This window comes from Phalacrocorax aristotelis, chromosome 18 (genome assembly GCF_949628215.1).
Source record: "Phalacrocorax aristotelis chromosome 18, bGulAri2.1, whole genome shotgun sequence".
Classification (NCBI taxonomy): domain Eukaryota; kingdom Metazoa; phylum Chordata; class Aves; order Suliformes; family Phalacrocoracidae; genus Phalacrocorax; species Phalacrocorax aristotelis.
Genome location: NC_134293.1, coordinates 5,939,992 through 5,960,065, shown reverse-complemented (window position 1 = coordinate 5,960,065; position 20,074 = coordinate 5,939,992). Strand labels below are relative to the sequence as shown.

The 20,074-nt window shown below is 37.4% G+C and overlaps 1 protein-coding gene across 3 annotated transcripts in view; it reads right to left on the bottom strand.

Moving 5' to 3' along the window:
- NLK (nemo like kinase) overlaps positions 1–20,074 on the bottom strand; it is a 64,269-nt gene that overhangs the window by 43,473 nt on the left and 722 nt on the right. For 2 of the 3 annotated variants that reach the window (XM_075112739.1, XM_075112741.1), the window contains exon 1: positions 19,110–19,699. In XM_075112739.1, the coding sequence (XP_074968840.1) occupies positions 19,110–19,567 (458 nt within the window). In that variant the 5' untranslated portion in view covers positions 19,568–19,699. Of the gene's footprint in view, positions 1–19,109; positions 19,700–20,074 lie in introns of those variants that run through there. The other variant, XM_075112740.1, reaches the window with a different exon arrangement.

The following is a 20,074-nucleotide window of genomic DNA, read 5'->3' as shown; positions in this document are numbered from 1 at the left end:
CTGTTCAATATTTGCAATTCTAGTTTTTGTTGTCTTCACTAACAGTTAGCATTTGTTGACTTCTATATAAATGGTAGTGGGATAAAAGGTCATTTATCTGTTTTGGGTTCTTTTTGGCCACACAGGTCTGTATGCTAACTCTGTAGAGCCGGGGGGCAGAGGGGAAGGTACTGAAAATTTTCCACTTTGTTTCAAGTTTTACCTCCTGCTCAAGTGCAAAGTGTCCCATCAGCTTGCATTAAGTCTAAGGAGTAGTATTCCACCAAGAACTGACAGTTCATTGGCAAATAGTTCTTCCCTTTTTACCCATCCTGGCCTCCAAAGGCCAGCTTCAAGAGTTTTGCATCTGTTTCAGTGCTGATTCACACAGCAGGCCACTTGATATTAAATAGACAAGAAGTTATTTGCAGACTGGTATGGATTGATAAAAGCTGGGTGAAGGTGTTCACAGACAAAAGTAAAAACTTCTTACACTTTTAGATATCCGGAGCCTACAAAAATACATTCTACCACCTAAATAGTCTCCTTAAATTTAGTCAAGTAGGTTTTACATCCAGGAATTTGCATTTGAACAATGGTTTGTGTGTGTTTTAAAGCCACAGATCAGAAAGTAAATTCCTTAAGAAGACTATAAAAAAACCACAATTTAATTAACTTACTACCAACGTGCATTCTCAGCATTTGATTAAGTTTTCTCAACATACTCCACAGAATACTGTAAGGTAATAAAAAAATACTCAAAGGCACTACAAAAAGCCTGTACTGTAAGTTACTCCCAGCAGCCAAGTCTTTGTAAGACATATTCTTGACAGGTGGTCTTTTTAGAGGTACAGGATTCATTCAGGGCAACACAAGACTGAATACAAGCTACCAGATTTAACGCATAACTTTCAGATGAGGCTGAAGAAAACACCTAGATTTAATTTTCACTAAAAGGTATTTTATGTGAAAGGGTTAAGCAACTTGTTCTTCTTACCACACTTCAAAGGTACGCTTTATTCACGTCTTGCTCAGCTGCCAAATGCAGGCCTCTCCAGAGCTCCTTTTTCAACCATAGATGTCCTAAAAAGCCTTTTAATGTTGCGTTCTAATCACACCCTCAAGCATGTGCGCCATTATCACTTATTCTTTAAAAATCAGAGCTAAAAGCAAAACTGATTACTGCAAGAAATCTGTCTCCTTGAACAAAAATTGATTCAGAGTATCTTACTTAAAAGAAAGGATAGAAAATTAAAGGGATACTGTTATGGTTAATATCTTTAAAAATGTTTAATTTGTCTTCCTTCATGGAAGCTTAAAATTGAAACTGCTTTTCAAATCAAATATTTTTCCCCATTTACACAAAATTTTCTGACTATGCTTGAGACCTTTTTATTTACCTCTCAACTGCCTATATGAACCACAGCTGGAATGAGTTATTACACTATATGGAACATATATTTGGATGTATTTTTTAATTCCATAAAAGCGATTGGTTTTATTCCTCTCCATTCAATGGCATAGCTCTGTAAGGTCCGTGATGCTCCTAAATAAATTACATGACCAATAAACATATAAATCTCCATGTATTTTTGTACTTCTTACTTCTTTATTTTTAGAGCATATACCACAATTACATGAACTACTACATTCCTGGCCCAATTCACTGACCTCTATTCCCATTCCCACTAGCCAGCCAAGGAAAACCCAAATGAGAAACCTTCTTCTCCATGTCCAACAAGCCTCCAGGCTTTGGCACAGTTCCTAGAATATTTTTGCACCTCCACAGCAAAGTAGGTTAATAAAGTCTCTGGTCATGTCCTCGAGACAGATACCTAGTTTCCTGCAATTATCACCCCCAACGCCTTTTAAGTTTCACTATCAGCTTTCCCTCTCATCCTCCCTATCACCCTCTCCCCAGTGTGGGGAGACAGAAACAAAACAAAACAAAAAATAGTGACTAAACTCCTTTTTGCCTCATTCTATGGTTCAATGACGCTACACAATAATCACCGTGAACGAGCACTGCACCTCATCTCAATTAATACCTCAACACTTCAACTTCCAGGTTAAACCTATCATATTTCAGCCATTCATTTTCTTCTCCCCTATCATGTTTGGCTATTTGCCAGCATATGAAAAAAATCAGAAGAATATTCAAACCGAAGTCTGCAACAAATATTTGAAACACAGTACTTCGTTCCAAAGTAATTACACTCCAGTGTTCTCTGCTACCACCAAGGGAAATAGTTCTATCTGTTGGTTAAGTGCTAAGCCTCAGGACTTTGATACACTTGTTGTATGAGACTCACAGTACTTTTTTATGAAACACTGTTATTTATTTTCATCTCCCCAAATTCTGTAGTAATCATAAATCTCTGAGCATCTATCAAGTTTTTTATCTGGCAGAGGCAAATCTTACTTACTGACCTTTCAAGCTTCAACTTATATCCTGCCCATTCCTTATTACAATACAAATATTTATTACAGTAATATAGAATACGGTATTGCAACTCAGAACACTTCTTGGTTGCCACTCTGTTCCCTTCCCTCTACCAGAAAGTATTTTAGACAACAGTACTTTTATTTATCTATCTTGCATGGGAATGGATATTAGAATCACAGAACTTTAATATATCACTTAAAATATACATTCAGCTTATAAAGTACTGTAATTCCTAACACCAACAACGGCCGAAGTAAACACTAACCTGAGACATCTCAATTCCTCCTCTACTAAATAAACCAAAACGAAGAGCTGAGAAACAAAAAACATTTCACAGACAATACAGCTTTTTCCTGTAATGGCAGCCCAAACTGAAGATAATCCTCTATATATTTTGACAATAGTGGTAAAGAGCCCAATTACATTAAGAGCAGCTCCTTTGTCATTCTATACAAGGCAACTGGACACCAGTTTTTCTGACGCTTCCTCCCTACATTTTACTCATGAAAATTATTGTAAAATGCTGCTACTTTTTTTTCCTGTGTAAAGATTTCTATGTGATCAACACTGCACAGTCATTCCTTCTTTGAATTACTGTAGGAACAGAAGGGACATGTCAAAACACAAGTGTGAAATAAACTCATAACCTGTACAATCCAGAAGTCTAGAAGATGCTTTAGGGTGAGGGGATATTTTTGGAATGCGAAAGAAGTGTTTTTTATTTTAGCATATGCCAATGAAGATTTAAGAAAGACCCACAATCTTGCAAAGAGAGAGGGGAAAAAAAAAAAAACCAAAAAAGAAAAACAAACAAAAAACAAACCCAGGCCTATATTTATTAACAGGGAGTTTAAAGACACGTCAGTCTCCCATTACCATGGACCAGTGAAGTGAATGATCCTCTGTCACATACCATCAAGTTTCATCGTGCTGTAAAAATTCCACCTATTTCCTTGACAGTTTCAATTACACTGGAGCCATAACCACTCCTTTTCATTAGATTCAAAAGGCAATTTCAGAAATATTAAGATATTGGAGTGACAGGCTAAAATAGACAGGTAAATAGTACCTTTGAATTAACAACTTGCTGAGAGCAGTACAAGACGGTTTAAAATACTTTCATGTCTGCGACAGGCAGAATGTGTAACCAATCCAATTTCTCATCTTGTTGGTAATTCTATGAGAGATGGTTAGGCTTCCTACTCAAATGACTGAAATACTGTAAGATTTGCAAAGTCTAAATTTTCAGGTAAAAGCAAATCCTTGTCTCTCTATTCTTTTTTAAAGTAACTGCTTGGCATTGACAATTTGGCAGTCAGTATTGTTCTTGTCAAAGTTCAAGTCTTTTAACATTAACCTTCTATTTTTGTAACAATTCCCAACACTTAACGTGACCCCCATCCAACTGTAATAAAGTATGAGACCATCACTCAGACAAATAATTTGGGGGTTTTTTGCAGGACAGGACAGCATCACTATGCCAGTATTACATCTAATGCTTATCTGAAGCAAAGCGTACCTTTTCAGATGATTTGTTAAAGCCAGTGAATGAACATCTAGCTTCAGGACTGAGAATTTTTCCATTGCAAGTCTATCTGAATGTTTAATAATTGCATAATAATGCAGGAACAAAATAAATTATCAGTGTAAACACAGTGATGACTGATTTTTGCTGGTCTCTATTGCTGACTTTATTTTTCTTTCCTTTTCCAGGATAATATTTTCAGATTGAATTAGAATTGAGTAAAAAATTCATTATAATGGTCACTCATTGAAACATTAACCAGTGATATCGTCAACCATACCAAACCCTCAGATAATAAATATAAACATACTTCAGGTATAAAATGAAAGATATGCTACTGAGGCTCTTTTGGCTGATGTCCAGTATATATTTTCTACTGCTAAACAGAACATGTCACACATTTCTTTTACGGGCATTCATGAATAAAGAAGAGATCACTCAGAATGGTCTTGCTCCTTTAATCTCATCCTTCCATAATATTTATTACATTAGCTTTATGCCTTCATTTAATACATCTGATCAAGGCCTGAAGGTGTCATATGCTTGCTGGTCGGCAATTAAAGTCAGTGGCTTAAGTTACAAAAGGTGTCATAAGACATAGTAGCCAAGTTCAGAGGTTTATGGAAATGCCTTGTCCCCTGTTCCTCTCCAAGTGCTGATGCTGGCAGGATGCTACCCCTACACACTGTTGAAAAGCTTTATTTTTTTTATATTAGTAAATGTCTGCAAGACTTGTCAGCAGAACAAAAAGACCAACCAACCCTGTTAATATTATGGTGCCAGTGCCCAAGTAAACAGGTACAAAAAGCAGGCGCTGGAGGAGATTGCACACTCAAGGAAGCAGCACAGTTTCGGTGATACTTGGCCCTCCCCCCTCCCCCCTTTTCAAAACTTACCCACAATATGTTGTCTTAGATAACTCTTTAAAATTTTACAGGATCTTCAAAGAAAGTGTATTTCTTCCTTTCCCCCCACCCCAACCCAACCTGAATTGTAATAAACCAAACTAATTTACACCCGACACGGCAGCTGTTTTGGTTTCACAACTTCATCCAAAGCAACACCAAAGTCAGACCTGCAGGGCTTTTGTCTAACCTATTAGTTTCAAAGCTATATTTAGTTTTAAATGATGTCCATGAGCTGACCCGAAAATCCTGATATGTGTTTCTCTATTCTGAGTCAGCCAAAAATCTTGTGATAGCATAAATCACTACCATGGGTGTAATTCCAGTCTTGGGACATTCCAAAGTAAAATATAGACTCTTGGAAGAAAATGTCAAAGGGGAATTAAATTAATGGCTCTAAACCACTTCAAACCCAAAGTTTAAACAATAGTTCCGTATGAAATAAAAATGACTGCGGAAAGATTCCCTTTACTGGGTCATATGATAGGTGACAAAATCTTCTTGGGAACAACTGTGGGAGTGGTGATGTATACATTTAATATTCAAATTACCAAACACCTGTCAGTTCTTCATGTTTTAGACAAGGCTTTAGATGAGTAAACAGTAGCATAAAAATGATAAGGTGACATGCCCAAGATAGAGATCAGAGAAAAAGCCACAAGTAGGTCAAGGCTGGTCCCGATTCTGTCAACATTTGCCTACTTTTCTTCAACTGGTTCAGAAAACAATGAACAATCCAAACCTAAAGCACATAAATGTTTTTCTCCTGAATTCCAAAAGGAAAACTGCAATTCAGGTTATGGGCTTGAGTAAGCATGTCAATGCCCTGCCATCAAAAGCACAGTGGAAGACCTTAATCCTGACTGTTCAAATATAATCAACAAGCAAATATGCTCAGAAAAGCAGTTGGGTACCTTGAGCTAACTATAACAACTTAAAAAAACAAATAACAGGTACTTTCCACTTCATAATTAAAAACTGCTTTTAGTTAAGCTGTTAGGTCGAACTCTTACTCACTTGAATTAATTAATTTTACCTATGGTAAAATAGATTTTTTTAAAAAATATTTTTTCCTATTAGTATTGCTTTATTACATTCTCTGTTATAACACTTATGCATAAAGTCTGAGAATATGCAGGATCTGTGCTAGTTGTTCTTTAGCCATTGACACAGAAGTATTCCACGCCACGCGCCCTGAGGCTCTCCCTCTCAAGAAGCAGCTGGATCTATACGGAAAAGATAAACATATTGCTCTGCCAGATCATAAGTGGCAACTTTTAATGGCTTTAAGATTTAAACCTGAAAAGAATTCTAGCAGGTCTTAATTTCATATTCTTTTGTTGCAGTTCATGATCTGAATATTCACTTGTGAAGCAGCACTCAGCAGAAGACTAACAATTCGGGACACTGTCATAGGAATGTGAGTTCAGGCACAGCGGATGGGCTGACACGAATGTGGCTGTGAAACTGCATCCTTAACCAAACGCAGCTCCCAAATTAAAATTGAGTCTCTCCCATCAGATATTTACTATACTTGTCAGCAAGAATGAGGCATATAAAAAAATCTGAAAACATCAGGGACAGTAACAGCAAATTCATTTTGTCAATTCAAAACAATGAGGAGAATAAGGGATGAGGAACAGCAGAGTTTTCCCTATTTAAATGAACAGCAATTATTATGTGGGAGCTTCTCTCCCCAGAATTTGAATTTAGACATAAAAATAAGGTAAATGGTAGCTATTACTCATTCTGTTTATTTCACTTTTAAGTGCTGGGTATTTTTCTTGATACAACCCTGGGTTGTTTTTGTTTGGGGGTTGTTTTTTTAAAAAAATTTACATATGCTGAACTACAAGAAAATATAAACCATTAAACTCCATTGTCCTTTAACTGTACATCATGTTAACAAGATTTTTTTCCAGAATGATGACTTAGAGGACGTGTGCCCTTAACAGAACTATTGGCAGATCTTCATTTTCCAAGACGTCACTTTCAGCCTGTGTCTGTTCTTGCTTGTTCTGGATATGTCCTTGCAGCTGAAATAGGAATCATGGCGTGAAAAATGATGGTTGAATGGAAGACTCCTCATTTTGGGGGGAAAAAACCAAAACAAACAAACAAACAAAACAACAAAAACCAACCCAAAAAACAGTACTTCAATTTTTCTTGTATTGTTTTGACTGTCTTTATTGTTTTTTTAAATGTTCACAAAGAGTTAAGAGCTAGTTGGCAGGTGCACCTTTCTGAACTGTTAGCTACACCTCAAGCCAGATGCAATAACTGTTGAAGTTAAGGCACGTTTGGACACTAAGTACTCCATACAGACTACATTTGTAATCTTGTGTAGTATTACATTATGCATATTCATTTGATTAATATCGTGTCTTTCCATGACCTATTTGATCCATCAAATCCATTTGTCCCATCAGTCAGTCAGAACAACTACAAGAACAATAATTTTGCTTCATCAACGTAACCACAAGCTACAAATCAACATCAAGGTCTGGTGTACAGGATTTCAAAAGTAATTGGGGACAACACAGGAGAGTCAGAAAGCACTCAGAGATTCAGAAAACTCTCTTCTTCATTTTACCTAAAAAGGCTAGCCTAGGAATCGATAAAATTAAGAAAGATGGATTGCAAGCAGTCTGGGAATAACTGATACATTCTCTTCCTTCTTGCATAAAATGTACCTGCAAGATATTCTCCCTCCAGGTAAGAGATCTGAAGTAAGTGAGCCAACAAGAACTTATAGAAATGTCCAAAGAAAAGTTATATTGCTATATGGGAACAACCTTTTTAACAATGTTTTTGTTCTGCTTACTACGTAATCTCTGGGTGGGGGTGGAAGCTCTTATTTAGGGCTTTCAAATAGTTTCTTATCAGTTGTCAAGGGCCTTTAAAAACGAAGGCAGGAAGAAGCCAGAAGGGTACTGTTAAGAGACAGAAAGACATTCTGTTCAGAAGTCAGTGCACTGTGAGCTGCCACTGCAGACAAAGCGCCATACACAAATGGAAAGGGTTCAAAACAGACTGTCATATAACTTTTCCTGTATTCCTGTAATAAACTTTAACCTATTAATTAGGAACCAAAACAGTTAAAAGAAAAATAAAATGGTTTTCAGTGAAACAAAGTCTACTGACCCAGACCACACACCAGACTCTCTCATTGCTAATCTACAACTAGGTTGGATTTCAAGTCTCGTTTGTAGAGCTCAACAAGTGCTAGCACAAATCTCAGCAATTACTTCACATGAAGAAGGTTGTTAATTTTTGAAAATTGCTAATTCCTTTATGGAAAAAGTTTTGCTATTCATAGACAAATATTCTTCAATAGTTACAAGAATTTATATTAAATAAAATAATAAAATATATTACCTGAAGTTAAAAACCCTATGCACGCTTTCAAGAGAGAAGGGAAAGTTAGTAGCTGTTCAGAAAAAACCTAATAACGTAGATCAAAATCAGAATAACTACTGGACCATCAGTTCAGTACCAATCTCAGCTTTATTGCTCCTACTAAGCAAAGGCTCTATTCTGGCACTCCATTTAGCTTACAAAAAGGAAACTATAAGAGCACCGCCTGGTGGTGCCAGAATAATGAAAAATATTCCCATGAAACCAGGAATAGATTTAGGATTAAAATTTGGCATAGGACCATTCCAAAATGACAAGGAAACTAAAACACTGGTTTCTCTGATGAGCAATTTTTTTGCACCTATTAAAATGTATTTGCATATGTTAGAGAATGGGGAAAAGAAAAGCCTTCTCTAGAGTCCAAGGATTCCTACATTTCCCAATATATTTTACTTTTCTACAAAATTTCCTGCAAGAGTTCTTGAACAGAAAGCTCTGAATTTAATTTTTCAAATTACATGTAAATACCATCATACCATGTTCTAAGAAAATTAAAGAAATAACAAGATAATTTATCAAAGTACATATTATACAATATGATTTTGCTACAATCTTTCTGGTGTTTTATCCAACATCATAAATGGCATAAAAATGCCATTCACATATGCTTCCAAGCCTTTACAGAAAAACACCACATCAGGAAATTGAAGAATGGTACAACTAGGACACACTGATTCTGCTACAGCCCTCATGATTAAAGCTCAAATTCTTACTAAGCACTTTTAAACACTGTGCATGGCCATGTTCCAAAGTCAGCCATAGCCACGGAAGTTATTTAATATCAAGGCTGATTAAGTGTACATTTATCATCACTTTCACCTAACAAAAGAAGATAGGGCTTTAAGTATTAAAATGAAGTCCCGACTGTTCTGGTGTTTTGGTGTATTGAACAGCAATGCATTTTGGTAACAGGCTGTATTCACCTAATGCTGCTTGTCTAGTCTCCTGGTCCCTCTTCTGTGAGGCTGTATGCACTCGCGTACTCCAGCATTGTACCACGTTGTACGCACTCCCACATCACACACCTGAGTTCAGTTGAACACAACTGTAATTTTTTCCATGATTACTGAAACTCCCAGTAGGCAATTTGGAGCAAAATTACTGAATGCTGAAACGTCAAAAAATGTGCTGACAATTTCATCGATCAAGGCTCTCAGTGTACTCTACAATATAAAATCAAATATTAGACTTATCAGTATGTTAACAGCTTTAATAGTATGATACTTTGGCCAAGTTAGGGCACTTCTGACCATAGGTGAGTTGGGGATTTCCCTAGAAGATACTCAATTCTGTGATATACACGCTTGAATCACAAGTATTTGCACATGCCTTACATCACAGGCAAGTCTGCACCCCATTCATATGGCATATATGACATACTAAGGAATGTCAAATGTTTCCGTAGAGCAGATGACTTTGCTCTTTTACAGGTGAACTCCTACAATGCACTATGGATGGAGCTCTAGTGATTTCCACTGAGAAGCAGTATTTTTCTACAATGCAGCCCGCGTATCTAAACACTATTGTCTTCATCTAAACGTGCTGTTGATAAGGTGCGCTTCATATGAAGTACCGCAGACAATACTGGAAAACAAGGAAAGTGGTGGAAGTGATGAAAAGGACAGTCAAAACACTGGGGGGACGGGACAGGACACAGAAGTAAAGAAATTATGCTACCTATATTAATTTTTTTAAAAGCATGACTTACGGCTACAACAACATTAATGTTTATAACCTCTCTATATTTAGGTAGCAGATAATCGCTGTGGTTTGTACCACCTTTAGCTACCACCCCACTCACCACCCATCCCATCCACGATCACTTGCTTACTTGCTTTCATTTTTTCCCTTGTTACTGCTTATTATGGACAAATACTATTATCAATAAATAAATACATTAACCACATGAGCCTCAATCCTTTGCATACATATTTGTACTGCCTGTCATAAGCCACTTTCATTTAAGCATCTACTACCTCACTCAGGGGTCTACTTTTACAAAATTGGATGTAATAGTTAGTTTTACTCACAATAAAGCAACATTTACAGCATCTACTATGTGATGTATTTTCAAATTATAGCACTGGGGCTTTGTCCATTCCAAATGTATTTAACTGTTTGTGGAACAGCAGAACACAGCCACATTAGACAACTTCAAGAGCTATAAAGCTTCTTCCTGTGTTTGAAAACCAATCTGCAGTATTCCAACTCGGACAAGATAACTGTCATCTTTGAGAAATGTCGTCAGTGACAGATGCAAGACACAGTTCAGGCCCTGGCCAATGGGATATTTCACAAACAGCAGGGATTCTCCCACTTCCTCCATCCTGCGTTTCTAGTTAAGCCATCCTCATCCCACGTCTCTCCTCCCAGAAGCTCCCACTCTTCAACTCCGCAGGCTTCTGCTCTCCCCCATCTCCTGCACACACATCACCATATACTGTTATTTCCATAACTGGTAACATGGGAGGAGATCTATACAACTCCAAACTTGGCAGTTTACAACAGTGCTAGTGAGTCTGTTTACTAGTGTAATCAACACTAAAGCTGCATTACCTAAAAACATGATTTATTACTTTAAGAATTCCCCAACTGTACAGGGAATTTATGACAGACTCAAACTGGCATAAATCCAGGCTACAGCTTGGCAACTGAGACTATATTTTGTTTACAGAAAGTGATTATATCACTGTAAATACCTGGTACTAAGCAATAGAGAACATAGTCATTGATCACAGCCATTAAATAATCTATTACCGAAATTTAAAATGGACACCAGCTATTAAGTAAGTACCAGGCGTACTGCGTACTTGAATTTCAGAAACAAAATCCAAACATATTCAGACAGATTACTCTCGTAATATTTATAACTTCATCCTTAATCAAGTGCTTACTCTTAGATTCCAAAGGTTACAGAGGAAATTGCAGTAACTGAGCCAAGCTTCTTTTTATTGAATTCTTTTGACCAGAAATAAATGGGTTTTCAGTAAACCCTAGAAGCTGTTCTGAGTAGAGATCCTACTTTTTACAATACTTCACATATTCCAGAAGGATTTTAAAATCTAAATTGTGCCCGCATCTTCTCATTTCTCTGTTTCAACAACTTTCATTTTTCAACAAATTCAACAATGTAGCCAGTTCTATTCTCAGGTAATCTCCAGAGTTAGCGAATAAACACAGAAATCAGACTACCAAAAATCTAAACACAGCAAAGGTATAACCAACAAAGGTAGAAAAAAAATTTAATTAATCCTTTGTCTCAGTTGAAATTCTATTTGGACCAGTTAGAACAGTCCTATAACATAACATATTATTGCTACTAGCAAGTAATTAACATTGCTTCAGCATACCTTATACCAAGTCCTGTAAGAGAAGACAAGTGTTACCAAGGAATTGGGAACACCAGAATGGTTATAGGGGCAGCCACCACAAAGTCAGCACAGAGAACCCTTGCTAGGCCAAACAGAATACAGACGTAAACTGATTAAATGTTGCAACCCAGCTGCACACTCCAACCAACTAAATTATCCCCAGGTCACGCAAGAAGATTGTAGCATTCCCTATGTGCCATTTCAGTCTCTCAAAAATGGAGAGGAGAAAATTTTTCACATTCTGTGTAATAAGAGGACTCATCCGCTTCACTGCAACTTTTCTTATTAAGAAACAAAGGCACGCTTTACTCAAGTAACCAAAGCTTCCATGTTAAAAAAAAAACCACAAAACCTGGGAGCTAGATCTTGCTGGTACACAAAATCTAGTAGTAAAGCTACTGTTCAGTATTTGCTTACAAACAACTCAGACAACCAGGACTTTAAAAGCTAACTCTTAAACACCGAACAGATGGGTCTACTTGTATACAAGAGCTACAGAAATAGTTTAACATAAAATACAGTATTATTCCCTCAAACATCTCCCTCCATCATAAAATACATTCATCTATGCTCAGTTTTGCAGACCAAGCCAGTTTCTCAGTTCTCTTATTTTCTAACACTTAAATTACAGTTCTTTGTGGATTTTTTAGCATGCCATTTTAAAAAAAACATTGCCAATTATATTAACAAATTATTGTTCATTTTCATAAACACAAATTTGGTTTAAGAAAGCTCTATACAACTTTAAGCTAGCTCTTCTCATATGAAAAGCTGAATGTTAAGTATTCCAGACCAGAAGGCAGAACTTTCCAGAGGATTAAAGATACATGAGACCCAGATACAACCATTACAAGTCATCAAAAAACACTTCAAACATATCCCAAAGGCTTCCTTCTACTTTACCTGCCCAAAGCTATTTTCACTCGCAATTCCATTGTTCCCCCAAGAAATCAAGCAGCCTAGCGACATCAAGCAGCCTCATACAACACACACACTTGTTACTTGCCTTTATTTACTACTCTGTTTGATCATAGACAATTGGTATGAATGCTTACACCTTCACCCATTTATAAACACTAATGGCATTTGTGGTTTTGGATTAGTGAAATCGACAATTTAAACACTCTCTTAAAAAAAGGTGAAAGAGTATGTCGGGGGGAGAGGGGAAAAGAACATCTGAAATATGTCTTCTGGAGAATCAATATTACATTGTAGATCCAGTCACAAGCTGTTCTGCTGTAACATTTGCAGAATTCAGACGAAGCAAATACCGAATGCTACCACGACCTAACTGTATTTTCAGCATACAGATGTATGTGGATACAAACGACATAAAGATTTGCAGGTGCTGCAAAACAACGTGCATTTCAAGTGACCTGTGAAATGCTGACCTTGGCATAATTTACAGTGAACTAATTTATCCAAAATGGTCCTCGCACAACTTTCAGGGAGAAAAAATGTTATCCACATTCTTCCTTCTTGCATCATCTTACAAGACAATAATGAACAATCTAGTATATTACTTAGATAGAATTTCACCTAATTCCCAACGTCTAATTGAAATGCATGGAGTTATTATATCTGTTTCATTTAATTCAGCACATTTGGGCAATAGACATCTAAATGTTAACAGAATTTTTCTTTTCATGAAATAAAAAAAAAAACTTAAACGTATAAGCTTTGCAAAACTGAGTAAGATCATTTCTCTACTATATTTCTTCACAAATAGAGTCAGAATCCAATTTAGATAAAACAATCCTTTAAAAAATACTGACATAGCGATTAAAGATAATCACCTGCAGATCCCTAGATTGTGATGGGAAGTGTGAAACACGATACACACTCTGCTCAGTAATGTGCCCACTGCCAGCATTGCCTCTTTTGCCTTAGGCATCCTCATGGTTTCCTCCAAGAAAAAACTGGATAGAAATGACTCAGTCTCTTTCTTAGGAAATGACTGCCTATCTGCATCAGACACCCCAGACAACAGAAAAACTCACTGAAGTATAACACAAAAAGCAGAAAATCAAAGAAGCCAGCATTCACTGCAGTGCTCCTATCTGGAATGGTTCTGGCCCGAACTCACAGCCCATTCAAGGCAGGCTCCTAGTAGTAAAGACACCCTACCCAGCTGAAAAATGAAAGGCGACATTATTTTTAAAATGTCATCCAGAAGAAGTCAGGCAATAATAATGACATTTATATCATAGCTTCTAATGGAAAGTGTTTGCATACTTGAACTAGAAAGAAGTAAACAGTTGTAATCTTTCCTAACTGGAAATTTCTGTTCACATTTTTCTGATACAGTCTACGTAGACAAAGCAGACGTATCATGTGAATGGAAAAGCTTCATATTTAGCTAGATGGAGCAAAGATCACCAGCAATGATAAATACAACGGTCAACACAGAAGCCAAGTCCTCCAAATATCCTGGAAGGACTTTTTTTAACTCTTTCTGACCATTTTATTTATTAATTTTAAATATTTTTGTTGCCCATTACTAAAAGCAAATTTCACTACACCAAAAATCAACATATCACACTGCAGATGTTCTGCACTCTTAAGAAAAACCCTGAATTATATTCTTGATTAGTACTGTTGTTGCATCTTAGCCAGCTGTTATATCAGTACTTTAAAAAGCTCTTTGGATTTGTTTTGGATTTGCTTAGTTTGAATGTTTTGTAGGGATCTCCTTGCCGGATAACATTATTGGTGTGGATTACTCCTCCCAGAGCCTCTTTATCCAATTCTGGTGGATATTTTGTTCCATCTACCAGAGCTATCACTTCCTGCTTACAGTTCTCCATTTATGCTCAGTCTCACTCACAATGAGAGCTCCAGGACAAATTTTAGAGTCCTTTTGTATTTTTTTGACTAATAACAAAAAAGTAATTTTAGACTAATACAAAATGTCAGATGAAATAGTTTAAAGCAAACCAAACAATTGTCCATCCAAATGCTGTTTAACATGTGACATTTTCCTAATGCTCAAGTACTGCCTTCTACTAACAGGTGAGTTTTGAGGAACGGGAAAAAGATCATGATACAAACCACTTTAGCTTAAGGAAAAAAAAATCTCTCACACTGAAAGTCTTAAAGGGTTTCATAAAACAAAACCACTCAGCTTTTTCTAAACTTTTCATGCTTACCACACTGGACTTTTGCATTATTATTTGCATTAGCTATGCAAAACATCATCATGGTTCACAGCAATATCAGACATCAGAAGAACTTATCCTGCCATTATTCATACTTTTTTGAAGCTGTAACATCTTTTTTTTTCCCCCAATATACATTCTAGCAATTTTGTCCAAAACAAATTATCTATTAATGCATACTTGCTCAGCATGACAGATTCCTCTAACGTAACAGTTAGGAGATTATCAGTTTATCCTGGAAACATCTTTCTTATTGCCGTGCTTAGTACCAGCATAGCGATAAAACCCTCTTAAAATAGTTCCAGGGTCCAGGCAACAATCAATTGTATGCAATATTATTTTGATTTTTATTTAGCAATAACTTTAGCGATTTTAAGCCTTTGAAGGCCAGGAATGAACAGTAGATTTAGGCTAAATTATTTCTGCCTTTAAAAGTCCTGTCTCAACATCAACAGCCAAACTATATGGAACATTATACTGCTGTTTAACTTTCTGAATAAAAAGCATTAGAAGCAAATATGTTAAAAACCACACTGCCATTTAAAACTGTGTAAATCAGGACTTAAAAAAAAAACACAACATTTTTCTATTGTCATTTGTTACAGATTTCCCACAGAGATGCCTTTTAATGTAGTTTTGATAATAATAAAACAGATTGCTTGATTTCACAATCTCTGATGAATGACTAACTTTTCAAAATTAGAGACACACATAAGACAAATACAATCCCCACATACCTTACAGAGTCAGAGTGTCTTATCCCACGGGAGTGGATATAACCCAACCAACAAGACCTTTTCATAAAATTTCAGCAGCAGTGTTAGCAGCTTGAACCAGCAACAAAAGTAATTATCCCCTGTCTACCTCCACAGAAGTTGCAGTCCCTCTTCACTGGTCTAGGAATCCTGCATGAAAACACCATGAGCGCCTCTTGCAGAGGTATTAAGGCTTTACCCCTCACTCCAAAACCTATGAGCCTTGGCAGGTTCAACAAATATGTATTATTATTATTATTATTATTGTTATTAGTATTATTATTATTATTAAGAATCCCACCAGATGGCAGTAGCATATCTCCCCAGCAAAATAGGGAGCACTTCTGCAAAGGACAGCTCCTTATTCTTAGAATATACACAAGACTCCCCAAAATCCGATAGGCAATTTGAAACACGGGGCACTGCGTTTGTCACTGAAACTAAAACCCGGGTATTTTTTAACACTTTAAGAATGGGTTAACAGCAAATACTTAAAAGAGCAGATTGCTGTATTTTCAGCAAATTAGGTACGCAACTTTGTTCATGGCAATTTGCCAAACTAGAGCGCAGTTAAGCAAATCTGCAGAACCTGGGGGAAGGTACCTACACATCTTTTCCTGCTTCAGCAACTTCCACCACCACCACCACCACCACCTCTTTTGTCACAGTTGGTGAAACACCAAGCATTGGTATTGCATTATTATGCACATCTTTATGTCAAAGCGCAATGAAAATGGATAAATATAACAATTTAATGCCGATTGTTCATGAAATTTCCTACTTTTCCAGCTTGGGTTAAGTTCACTTTAAAATCCACATGTGGTCAAAGGAGATAATGTGCCAAGGATAGTTGATTTAAAATATAATGATGACTAGATGAGCAACGATACAGTTTGCGTGTACAAATACTAGCAGCAGCAATACAAGCGTGCATGAGTTAATAATGAAAATGCTGAAGCACGATGCTTTGGCTCATCATGAGTGAAAAACTCCAGCAGTACATTAGCTACCCCAAAACATCATAAAGTACCAGACAAATGAACTAATGACAAATGCTAATTCAACTGCCAAGTCATAATCTCTCAGTAAGCTAATGGGAAACTCAATGCCACACGCTACTGATGACTTATTTGACGAGCTAAACTTAACTGCAGGATGAGCTGTATCTTTCTAGACAATGCAATGACACATGTGAGTAGCAAGATGAAAGACTGCTTCTTCAAATACTCAAACTGTCTGTAGAATAACATCCATTTCCCTCAGAAGTACAGATACAAACTTCTTACTTATCTATTAGTGCCAACACATGCTCAGAGAGAGATACAAATAAGCAACAGAATCCTTATTCAAAATTAGTTTAGGCCTTAAGTTACTAAAAATTTTGTTACGCTTGTACCAAAGTGTATGTTTTTCATGTCTAAATCAACTTACACTACAAATATCCAAATCAACGTTTATGTCCAGTTGCATTATCTCATATAGCTAAAATGAAATTACAGGGGCATTCTTTCATGTTTTGATTGAAATCTAAAATTGAGTTTAATTATTGCTCACAGAGTCTTAAATTCAGTCTGCATTCACTTGCAGCAGTTAATAGGAAATGCCAAGAGCCTAACAGTGACCACTGAAATCAAATATATGTAAGCAAAGAGGAACTGTATTTCAGCCAATTACATTCTCAGTCTGTGGAGCCTTACAGCTTTACCAAAGGAAATCTGACCTCCAAGCTTCTGCTTTTATTTTATTCAATCACCTCCCTCTTTTTTTTTTTTTTTTTAAGCTGCTCTTATCTTGAAGTAAAAGCTGTAGTTACAACTTTGCAAGCATAGTCCCACCAATGGCAATTCCTGCTTGTGTGGATGCAGTTGCATGGTCTAGGGATGGGTGGACTCTTTTGGCACTGTTCTACCTGATGTCATTCAAGAGCAGAGTCTTCTTTCTACACTTCTTTTTTTCCCCTCAGCACTACTAACGACATTGTATTAAAATATGTAAGCTTGACCTTTCATTCTACTGAATATTATGAAAGCAGATCTCTCTCTGCACCTCATTTTTTGGCAAATAGAACTCAGAAAATAAGGACCTAGGAAACATACACAGGTAAACAAAATGCTTGTAGAAACAATAACAAGGTCTGACCTTACATAACAATCTAAATTTAAGTAAGCCTGTAACAATTAAGTTAAAAAAACTCCACATTTGATTAAAAAAAATGAACAGATGGAAATAATCCTTAAATAATTTTTACGGCGGATTTTTTGTCAGTTTTCATTCTTTGATATTGACTTTTTTATACTGCACCATAGGCAAGATCGCAGCAGTGCTAGCCGTACAACAGCACCCCTATGACTTTGAAAACTTAGCATTTAAATTAGCTCCCCAGGCCTTCTGAATTAAGGGACACAAGATCAACTGGAACATTAACCTGCACCTAGTTTGTGCAGCTTGTTCAGCCTTCTTAGAAAACATGATTTGATGACGAACACTGGTCTGGTTATGAGTGGCCAACTTTAAGGGCTGGGACAAAGGAAAAACATGTCTTGCTCTTCTGAAGCCTGTCCTGCAAAGCACTTCGCCACCATATGCTGGTACAGACTGCAACCCTGGCCACTTAATACTTCTATCTCAGTAAAATTAAAGTACAACAGTACCTAAAGCAAAACTCCATAAGCACCACAGAAAGCCTCGTCAACTGAATGCTGTGGAAAGTTCTGTAGGGACACTTCAAACTTTGCATCTGTGATACAGGAAGTGTGCTGCAACACGCTTGCTCTAAAAAACAGCACCAAGGCAGCTTTCATGTTTCTAATGAACATTTCAGAGTACAGTAAACTGACAACCATTTATAAAAAATAAAAAAAAATATATAAAAAATCATGCCAGCTTTGCTTCAGTGATCCTGAAGGGCAATAATCACATACATTATATTAAGGTGGTCACAAAACGTGTCAGAAGAGATTACGCTCCACTGACAAAATGCCCTGAAATAGCAGCTGGGGGAATAAAAGGACTGTAGGCAGTACTACACTAAGACAGAAAATCCCATTTACATTTATGAGAGGAGAACAAAGTTCAGATATTCTGTTTCAGGTAGCATGCTACCGCAGGTCAAACAGTCTCCTAGACAAAGATCTTGACAGGTGACTGAAGAAGGAAGACATTTTCATATGCTTTTAATTTCTAACACTTAAGTCAGGTCAAAACATATATTCTAATGCTCATTTGTTAACCTGAAGCTTTAGGAAGAGCACAGCTTAGCTACATAACATACACATTCTAATAAAATGCACAGAAGGTATATAAACACGTTGCATTTGTCTCAAAAGAGATTGATGGCGTGGCCTGTTAGTCAGAGGTTGCTCCTCACCACTCTAAACCTTGTTCTGCCAAGAGAAACAAGTGAAGCCAACTTTCGAAGAACAGAAAACTGGTAAAAAAAATTGTAGTAAGCAGCTTTCTTGTATTCAGATTCAAATGACAAAAACAAGAATGAATTATGATCTGGTAAAAAAATGAAACGGAAAAATCGGTTCAGGTTTTTTTCTTTACTCACCAGACAACACCAAAGGCTCCATATCCAATAGGTCTGTCCGGCTCAATATCCAGTTGCTGTTGTGGATGTTGTGAGTGCTGATGATGGTGCGCTTTAACTGCAGCAGCTGCTGCAGCTTGTACCTGAGCTGGGGCTGCTGCAGCTGGTCCAGGGGCCTGACCCGGTGCCGGTGATGGGAAATATGGCTGCTGCTGCCCTGGGTTTAACATTGCTGCGGCCGCGGCCGCAGCTGCTGCGGCCGCAGCTGCCGAAGAGGCATGCTGCTGTACGGGATGTACCGCAGCTGCAGAGCCTGGATGCAAGTGATGTTGAGGGTGGTGGTGGTGATGGAGGTGAGGAGGAGGGAGGTGAGGAAGGTGGTGGTGATGGTGGTGGTGGTGACCTGCTGCTGCTGCAGACGTACCGCCATTGTAAGCCGCCATCATTTTTGCGTTGGCTGTTGTGCCACAAAGAGACATTCAAAAAAATGCCCTTTGATTGGATAACAACTGGGTCAAGCTGTCATTTGGCCATAAAAATGAAATCTGCTACACTTTAAAAGAAGTTGGGTTTCATCATACACGGCCCACCTTTAAAAGCATTGAGCTCAGCTGGCCTTATCTCTTCAGGAAGCCAAACAATTTGGAGAATCTCTTCATGTGTGCGTGAGCCAGAGTGCACGAACCCTCTTCCCCCAAGAGTCCAGCTGTGGTCGGCTACTGAAACTCCATCCTTGGGCAACTGGGTTGGGTTTTGTTTGGTTTTTTTCCTTCACTTTTGTTTTGTTGTTTGTTTTTGTTTTTAATAAAAAAGAAATACGGGCATCAATCCCCCTTCCCTCCAGAAGGAGGATTTGGAGTCTCTTCCCTGGAACACCCTGCGAGGTCTGACAAGCCTACCCCTTCCATTCCCACATCCTCTCCATTTATCTCCTCGAAACCTCCCTGAGCGCCCAGGCACCTCCTACATAGCTCCCTCCTTTCAGA